The sequence below is a fragment of the Arctopsyche grandis genome, unplaced genomic scaffold (assembly GCF_051622035.1).
Source record: "Arctopsyche grandis isolate Sample6627 unplaced genomic scaffold, ASM5162203v2 HiC_scaffold_605, whole genome shotgun sequence".
Classification (NCBI taxonomy): Eukaryota; Metazoa; Arthropoda; class Insecta; order Trichoptera; family Hydropsychidae; genus Arctopsyche; species Arctopsyche grandis.
In genome coordinates, this window is record NW_027518577.1 from 50,698 (window position 1) to 60,968 (window position 10,271).

Consider the following 10,271-nt stretch of genomic DNA (forward strand, 5'->3'; position numbering starts at 1 on the left):
GTTCTTGATGAACATGTGTATTAACTTCGAATTTATTTGTTTAACATCATCTTAATATTAGACCAAATCCAACCTAGTAGCTAACAGGCCTTTCAGCATTCTATCTCCCCAAAACTCTTCTATAATTTATTAAAACACTGTCAAGAGTCCTGTGTAGTGCCTTAAATTGGATGGCTGCTACGTTTCAGCGGTATTTATTGAAAGTATTAATATAAATCTAGTGATAAAAAAAATGTTGGATTTATTTAAGCTGTAGTTGTTAATACTTGTTAGTTTTCTTCGTGTGTTTCTCTGTAACCCGGTCGGGAAACCGCATTGCTGCGTAAACCCCCCACGCCCTTATGCCAGCTTTAATCCCTCTGTCGAAAGTCGACTCGCCTTAGGACTAAATGTCCCATTGACCTTAACTAGGAGTTTAATTATAGACAGTACCTCACTGTCTTGATAAATCTAGTGCTAAATTGCAAACTAGAAGTGCTATTTATAGTATAGGTTGGTTTATAGCTATTTAAGCCAATAATATTTACTAAATACTTTTGTTATGATTATCTTCGACTGTATATCTTGTACATAATACTAATAAATTATTATTCAGCCGCTTACTATATCAAAAATATTTAGAATTTAAAGAAAGAAACCTGTTTACATAAATAGAACCCGGATTATTTTATAATTATTGAATTTAATTTATGATTGAATGGGTAAATTAGCCCAGGTTATTTCAACTAAGAGTTTGAGACATGTGTATTAATTTAAGTTTCTTTTATATCCAACTGTTAAAGTTGCCCCTATGTCATTAAATTCTATTTACACCAACTTTTTTTAAAAATTTTTTCTAATTAATCAAGTGAAAGAGTTTGAAATTAACTCCATAGTTGCTACAAAACAATAACATTTATTTATTCAGTTTTTTCATTTTTAAAGGGTTTTTTTAAAATATCAATAAAATTTTGAGATTTTACTTTACTAAATCCAAAAACTTTTGGTAAATTGGTTTCAGCTGAGCTAAATAAATCTTGAATAGATGAAAAAGTTTTTTGTAGAGTATTAGCATCCGTTTTATTTGTTTTTGGAAACGATTCTAAAAATGTTTCGAACGTTGAATCTTTCCTTCTCAGCACCTCAGAACTTCTCTTTGAGCAAATGTCAAATCCTTTTATGTATTTTCCACATTCTTCATAATTTTTACAAAGTATTACAGGTATGGGAATATTTTTAAATAATTCTTGTAAAGTCGTATTATAGTTGGGAGTATCTACTAAAACTATTAAAACTCTAAGTTTGGCTGGCTTGAGTTTTGAAATCCGTTTTTGAATGTATTCTGGTTTAGCAGAATGAAACTTGAGACTTAAGAATAGTACTAAGGTAGAGAAATTTATTTCATAATCAGCGTTACAAGAAGAATCAAAAGACCAAGAAAGGGTGCTCAAATATTCGAGTACTTTATTACCTCTTTGTAGTAAAGCAACTTTAATCATAGGGGCTTTTAACATTTTTTTAATTCTATGAAATCATATTTATTGAAAACAACAATTATCTGTGAAAATTAATTGTTTTTAATATGTCATACATTCAATCTAATGAAAATTTTAGACCAAACTGTCTTCTGCCATCGGAGATGGTTTAAGCTCTTTATCATTAAAGTATTTAGTCATTAAGTGTATTTATTTAAATTATAATAATAGAGGATAACACAACACAAACAATCAAAATACCCGAACATTAATATGTTTATGTAGTTTCTACAGTTTATTGAACAAATATCCATTTAAGGGATTACTTTTTAATTATAAATTTACGAAGTTATTGTGAGTTTTAGTTCTTATAAACGAAGATAATCATAAATAAGGGGCTTATCAAATATTATCGGATTGAATGGCTATAATATTACCCTTATTGTTAACCTTTAACTGCGGTATTTACAGTTTTAATGTTTTAAAAACAAGATTTCTTATTAAATAAAATCAAAATATTTATTGCAATAGATCAAACAAAAGTGTATATTACTCAAATCGATGCAACTCAAGTTTGGCATTAAACATCATAAATCCCTAGCATCTTTTTTTGATTTATCGACCTTTTTACATTATTTATCTCACCCCCCTAGTCTAAATGATCATTTCGTTTAATTACTTTAACATTATTATGTCCACCTTAAATAGTTTTATATTTTCTGCCTTAAATACCCACAAATGCCAAAAGTGTGCCTTGTTATAATTGATGGTTTCGGAATTTCTAAAAATGGAATAGGAGATGGCACAGAAAGATGCGAATTTATTAACAACGCAAGAAAAACAGAAAAGTCGGTAGAAATGCACGCAAGTGGGAAATGGGTTGGTGTAAAAGAAGGGATGTCAGGAAATTCTGAAGTTGGTCATTTTACTATAGGATGCGGAAGAATTATAAACCAAAATATAATAAAAATTGAAGAATTATATAAATCAGGTGAGTTAAAAAGTTTAATCTCCAATCTTCCTAAAATGAGCAAAAGGGTTCATTTAATTTGTCTCTTAAGCGATGGTGGTGTTCACTCCCATATTTCTCATATCAAATTTATATCTGATATATTGTCTGAGAAGCATCACATATTTATACATGCAATCACAGACGGTATTGACACCCAACCGCAGACGTTTAAAACCTATTTTTCTCAATTTTATAATATAGTTTCAATATCTGGCAGATATTTTGCAATGGATAGAGATAAAAACTGGAAAAGGACACAAGAAAGCTTTGATATGATGACTAAAGGAGTGGTAGAAGAATTTGAAATTGCCGATTTATACAATAAAGGAATTGATGACGAATTTATACATCCGACACTCATTTATAATGAAAGAATATTACCAGAAGATACTGTTATACTTTGTAATTTTAGAGCCGATAGGATGAAACAACTATATTCAAAGTTCAAACAGTTTTGTATAGTTTATACATTGACTGAATATGAATTAAATGATCCAAATAGTATAATTAAAACAGAATATATTGAAAATACATTGGCTTATTGGTTGCAAAAAAACAACAAAAACCAAGTTCATATAGCAGAAACGGAAAAGTACGCCCATATTACATATTTTTTTAATGGTGGGAAGGAAACAAAACAAAAACAAGAAAAATGGATAGTTCTAGAGAGCCCTAAAACACCAACATTTATATCAACCCCAGGGACATCGATGTGTGGAGTTATAGATAAAGCTATTGAATGTATTAAGCAAGGAATCGATTTTATTGTTTCAAATTTAGCAGGGCCCGATCTTGTTGGACACACAGGAGACTTTGAAAAAGTACACGAAGCATGTGAAATTGCGGACGACCAAGTTAAAAGGGTTTATAAGCAATGTATTGAAAGTGGATATGTTTTAGTACTAACATCGGATCATGGAAATGCTGAATGTATGATAATAAATGGAATTATAAATAAATCTCACACTAACAATAAAGTTCCGTTTATTGTATTTAACACAAAATTGGAGATATCTAAAAGAGCAGATTATTCATTACAAGATGTTGCACCAACTATATTAAAGATCGTGGAAATAGAACCACCATTAGAAATGGCTGGTATGTCAGTTCTTGAATAAGATTAGTTTTTTTAAATACCGGTGAGATTATTAAAGGTCATGGAAATAGAACCTCCATTAGAAATGGCTGATATGTCAGTTCTTGAATAAGATTTGTTTTTTTAAATACAGGTGAGATTATTAAAGGTCATGGAAATAGAACCTCCATTAGAAATGGCTGGTATGTCAGTTCTTGAATAAGATTTGTTTTTTTAAATACAGGTGAGATTATTAAAGGTCATGGAAATAGAACCACCATTAGAAATGGCTGGTATGTCAGTTCTTGAATAAGATTTGTTTTTTTAAATACAGGTGAGATTATTAAAGGTCATGGAAATAGAACCACTATTAGAAATGGCTGGTATGTCAGTTCTTGAATAAGATTAGTTTTTTTAAATACAGGTGAGATTATTAAAGGTCATGGAAATAGAACCACCATTAGAAATGGCTGGTATGTCAGTTCTTGAATAAGATTTGTTTTTTTAAATACAGGTGAGATTATTAAAGGTCATGGAAATAGAACCACCATTAGAAATGGCTGGTATGTCAGTTCTTGAATAAGATTAGTTTTTTTAAATACAGGTGAGATTATTAAAGGTCATGGAAATAGAACCACCATTAGAAATGGCTGGTATGTCAGTTCTTGAATAAGATTTGTTTTTTTAAATACAGGTGAGATTATTAAAGGTCATGGAAATAGAACCTCCATTAGAAATGGCTGGTATGTCAGTTCTTGAATAATCTCGCCGTGTATTTAAAAAAAAACTAATTTAATTTTGGTTATAAATATCTAATAAATGAATTAAAACAAAAAAACGTTAAACAACAATTATTTTTATTCGGGGATTTGTCTGTTTTGGCAGATTTTTTTTTTAAAAAAATGGAAAATACCAATTACTATAATTTTGGGAGTTTCTTTATTTTTTCAGACTTTTCTAATCTCTTGTATTTTTAAAAACTGCTCTTATGGTTGAATTATAGCCATTTAAGCCACTAATATTTTTTAAATTCGCTTTCTTTGTTTCTCTTCGCCTTTTATAATTACACATTTCTTTAAAAAGCAAAGATTCTTTAGAATTGCCATATAGAAAGCTAAAGAATGCACTTTATATTTATTAAGTATTTGCTTTCTAAATTTTAGTTTCGTTACTTTTTTTTCAACTTCTCAATTTTTAAATAGAAATGTCTTGTGACATTAAAGAGAACGTAATCATTACTTCTTTAATCGACGACGTTATTACGAATATTTAGTGGGTATATTTATAAAGTATTGCACAACAACAATGCTATTTTATAAATCAAAGTTCAAAAATTCTTTACTGTTTTTACTCCAAAGATTCTTATGTATTTAACATTTCTATTTTAAAGTATCATGTTTTAAAATTTCTATTTATTCTACAATAAAATATAAAGTTGATTAAAAATAAAAGTGAAGATAATTGAATAAAGGTATTTATTAAATAGGTTTTGCTTATTTTCTACAATCCAACTTTAATAATTAAGTCCAAGCTTTTTAATGTTTTAGTCGAAATAATCATGGGAAGCGTATTTATTTTATAGATTAGCTTAAATAAATATAATTTAAATTTTATTATTAATAGTCGGCATTTTTTATTTTCTAAAAATTAAGAATTCCTTATTTTCTTCATTTTAACTCTGTTCCTTGTGTTTTCTCATTTGCTTTCTTTATTTAAAAAATTTTATTAAAAATTTTACTATAAATAAATTTGTTTAAATAGGGGTAAGAAATTCAGCCCTTAACAGTTAATCCGCGAATGTCAAACACTAATACTATACAATCAGCTTATCCACTTACCGCATTACTTATACACTCCTCCAAACAGGAGGTTACTAAAGAAAAGATGCAAGCCATCTTCAAAACACTTGATCTTGAATTTTCATCAAAACTAGCATCCTACTTTACTCTAACTGCAGACAAATATGCTTCTATGATTTCAAGCGCAGGATCCTCCTCCGCACCAGTTTCTAAAAATGCTTCTTCATCCGATAAAAAAGAAGAAGATGCTGCAGTAGAAGAAAAAGAACCATCAAGTGATGCAGAACTCGATCTTGACTTTTAATTAAAACATTAATTTTCAGTTTTTTTTGCTAGAAGTAGCACTTATTTATATGTTTTTTTGACCTTTAAAATATTTATTGTACTTATTTAATATTTAAGACAATCATTTCTATACAGCAGAGAGTAGCTTGAAGTCAAAACTCATACCTGCTTCTTTATAAGTCATGAGTATTGTGATTTAAAATAATTATAATCCAATATTTGTGTGCTTGTCAAGAAGCTTGGGTAAAATACCAGCAAAACAGAATGCATCTCTTATGCTTTTTTTAAATTTTATAAGAAATTGTTTTTGGTTACAACTAAATTTTTTAAATTTTCATTTTTGACTTAAGAAGTAAGAAATATTTTAAAAATGATTATTGCTGAAAAACTTATGAATTTAATTCAATTAGATAAAACGATAACCAAAGTTGATTTATGTTATTAAAAGGCTGGTTAATTGTCTAAAAAACGCAAAACCATAAGCAAAATGATTTATGCAATTTAGATATGTTTTTTCTTAGGCTCAGCACACAATCTGCTACAATAATAGTTGGATTATACCTACTGAAGGCAATCCTATTTAATAAATTTGCAAGTTTGGATATCTTCGGCTTTAATAATTAAAGTATAGCTATTTCAGCTAATAATAGTTTTAAATACCCTTGTTAAAGTTATCCTTCGCTTTAAAAATTGAATTATAGCTATTTCAGCTAATAATAGTTTTAAATACCCTTGTTAAAGTTATCCTTCGCTTTAAAAATTGAATTATAGCTATTTCAGCTAATAATATTTAATAAATACCATTGTTTTGGCTATCCTTGATTAATAATAATTGAAAGTAGTTTAAGTTGGATATATAAATTATACATAATTAAATACCCATGTTTACCTTAAACTCTTACTGTTTATAATTGTTTAAAGCCCTAAAGAATAAAAGTAATATTTTGGTTCTTAAAACTAGCAACCAAAAAGTTAAAAATCCTTTTTATAACGGAATAATTTACCTTAAAATGTTTGGTATTTTTAAAATTAATTCGCATAAGAATTCTTATATTGTTTAAAAAGTATTTCTAACTAAATTTTGTTTTACTTTAAAAGTGCTATAAAAGATTAAACTAATTATTCAACAGCTTACTTTTAAAGCCCTCATTAAATATATAGAAAGAATATAGATATTTAATAAATGTCCTTATTATTATTTCCGTAAACTTTTTTAAAAAACTAAATTTAAGCCCAACTGAATTTTAATATAAAAAAGTAATAAGTAAAAATTATTTAATTGCCAATTTTTTAAGGCAAAGGCGTCAATAATAAATTTCCCCTAGGGTTATTAAAATTTTAGACTCCCTCGTCCCTCGTGACTTAAAAAAGTGCTCAATTATTATTTTTTTCAAATTCTTTTAAAAATTTACCATATTGTTCAAATATATATCTTAAATCTTTATTGGGTTGCTTTTTAATAATGATATTGACGCTTTTAAACAAAGAAGCATTGAGCCCGGCAAAAAAATCATCTCTTTTTTTTACTGTGTCATTAGCAGACTTGTTTGTGGGTTCTTCTGATGTAGTTGGCCCGGCAAAAAAATTTTCTCTTTGTGCTACTGTTTCGGCAGGCTTGTTTGTGGGTTCTGATTGAATTGGGCCTACAAATTCTTCTCTTTGTGTTACTATGTCATCAACAGGCTTATTTACGGTCTCTTCTGATGTAATTGGTCTTACACATTCTTCTCTTTTCGTTGCTGTTTCAGCAGGCTTATTTTTATTTGTGGGCTCTTCTGATGTAAGAGAAAAATTTCCTCCAAATATTCCTTTCAAAGAAGAGTTTTCCAATTCGCTTGGTTTTTTGGCCTTTGCTTTCTTAAACTGTGAAACTGGCGCTTGTTCCTCAACTCTAGTTGATTCGAATACTTCCGCTTCGTCTTTAATCTCTTGACTATAAGGAGAAAGTTGATCAGTTGCTTTTCTTTTTTTATTGGGCCCTGCCATGGGTTCAAAGAAAAGTACAACAAAAATTGTTTAGAATATTTACGAATAAATTTTAAATAAATAAAAGTGTTATAATCCGTCAAGATTCATCCACATAATTTCAATAAATATTTTAAGTAGCAACACGGAAGGATTTTAAGAAAAAATTGTTAAATTTTTCGAATTTAAAAGATTTTGTGCATACATTAAATTAGTCTGAATTAATTTGTGACCAAAAACTATGATAAAGTCAAATGAACAACTTTAAATTTGCGGCAGATTTAATTAAGTAAGAGTACTGTTTGGTCTCATTTGTAATATTTTTAAAAAAATGCATGTAAATGATATTTTTGTAAATAATAAAGTGGTATTAAATTTATAAAAAACAAAATTAAAATAATAAATTATTTTTTTTTTAAATATTTAGAATTATTTATCCATGAAAGTGCTATCTACGAGTATTTTTTTCTTTTAGATACCCTTTTACTTTATTAAAAACCCTGTTTCATCTTATTTTTTTCTGTCTGAAGACCTATTAGACATTAAGGGTTATTTACTTAATACTATTTCAACCTTTTTTTATCTGTTTTTTGACCAAATAATTTAAATAAACTTTTTTAAAAAAAAAATATTTTTAACGTTTTTATTTCCATTATGATCTGTTGATCGTTCAATTTTCTTGCTTTGGCTTTCCTCTGGTGCCATAAAATTCTTGTATTAAATCATTTGGAATTCTGTTTAAGAGTTCTACTGGAAAAATACTTAAAATATCCCAAGCCATGTCAAGACTTTCTTCGACTGTTCTGTTCTCATGCTTTGTTTGGCTCAGGAAATCTTTTTCAAATCTGTTTAAGAATTCGATACTTAATTTGTCTTCTTTATTAAGAGAATCTTCTCCCACTACAGCTTTCATAGACATAGCATCTTTACCTATAGCGTATTTTGCATATAATTGATTAGAAATATCCCCATGATCTTTTCTCGTCCTTTCTTCTCCTATGGCACTTTTCATTAATCTGCTGAGTGATGGCAATACATTGATAGGTGGGTAAATTCCTTTATTATGAAGTTGTCTATCAATATAAATTTGTCCTTCAGTAATATACCCAGTAAGATCTGGAATTGGATGTGTTATATCATCATTAGGCATAGTAAGAATTGGAATTTGTGTGATTGATCCATTCTTGCCTTCTATTCTTCCAGCTCTTTCATATATCATAGATAAATCAGTGTACATGTACCCAGGGAAACCTCTCCTTCCAGGTACTTCTTCTCTAGCTGCACTGACTTCTCTTAGTGCTTCTGCATATGATGTCATATCAGTCAAAATTGTTAAAACGTGCTTTTCAGTTTCATATGCTAGGTACTCAGATGTAGTTAAAGCTAGCCTGGGAGTGATGATTCTTTCTATTGTAGGATCACTAGCAGTATTTAAAAATAATGTCGTTCTATTAATTGATCCATCACTTTCAAACGAATCTTTAAAAAACTTGGCCGTTTCCATATTAACACCCATAGCTGCAAAAACAATGCAAAAATTATCTTCTGAAGTATCTAAAGTGTCTTTTCTCTTTATTAAACTAGCTTGTCTACAAATCTGTGCCGCAATTTCATTATGGGGAAGACCGGATGCACTAAAAATAGGAATTTTTTGACCTCTTGCTATAGAATTCATAACATCAATTGCAGATATTCCCGTTTTAATTATTTCTTCTGGATAAATTCTACAAAAAGGATTAATTGGCTGTCCTTGAATATCTAAATAATCATCTGCAACAATAGATGGGCCATTATCTATGAGTTTAGCACTTCCATTATAAGTTCTTCCAAGCATATCTTCTGATACGCCAAGTTTGAAAACATCTCCTGTAAAAGTGACTTCTGTATCTTTTACATCTATGCCTGAAGTACCTTCGAAAACCTGTATTATTGCCTTTTTACCCACAATTTCAAGAACTTGACCTGTTCGTATAGATTGGTCAGGAAGTTTTATTTTAACAATTTCAGAATATTTTAGATAATTTACGTTATCTAGAATTATTAATGGGCCATTGGCTGCTATTATTTGCCTATAAGTTTGCTGTGGATCAATGTTTATTGAATCTACCATTGTATTTGTTTTGTTTAAAATTACTTTTAAATAAAAATCAGAAACAAATCCGGATGAAACTACTAACGAACTACCAATAAAATCATTTTCTAAAATCAACCTGGTTATCCTCAATGAAATTTGGCTAAAAAACATTTTTATAAATCAAGCTAACCTTAAATGATTAATTATATTTTTTAAGTAAATTAATTAAGAAACAACAACGAAAATCTAAAAAATTAAAACAGTATAGTACCATACAAATTTATCTAAAAACATCACAGTTTTAAGGATAAAAATTTAAAGTCATGAAATCACAAAATAAAGCACAATTTAGTGACACAAATTATGTATAAAACAGGCTTTGCTGTTATTTATAACATACCTGTTGTGTAATACTTGTAACCAATAATTTCCTTCAAATATTTTATTGATTTAATAGTGTTGAGATTATCCATTATTAATGGCACTTGATAATATCTAAAGATAAACACAGACGTGTTTTAATAATAAATGAAAAAAGACTAAAGCTAAGGGAAGTTGTTTTTATATGAATAATGGGCAAGGGCGGGCTTGAAACGGTTATTTCATT

General features: G+C 28.5%; 2 protein-coding genes across 2 annotated transcripts; one reads left to right on the forward strand and one right to left on the reverse strand.

Moving 5' to 3' along the window:
• The first annotated feature begins 5,338 nt into the window (after nucleotides 1–5,338).
• On the forward strand, nucleotides 5,339–5,644 carry LOC143922171 (uncharacterized). The gene has a single exon (XM_077445396.1). The coding sequence runs from the start codon at nucleotides 5,339–5,341 to the stop codon at nucleotides 5,642–5,644; it is 306 nt and encodes a 101-aa protein (XP_077301522.1).
• Nucleotides 5,645–8,260: 2,616 nt separating this feature from the next.
• On the reverse strand, nucleotides 8,261–9,676 carry LOC143922172 (uncharacterized). The gene has a single exon (XM_077445397.1). It carries the CDS (start codon nucleotides 9,422–9,424, stop codon nucleotides 8,261–8,263), a length of 1,164 nt encoding a protein of 387 aa, XP_077301523.1. The 5' UTR covers nucleotides 9,425–9,676.
• Nucleotides 9,677–10,271: the final 595 nt, after the last annotated feature.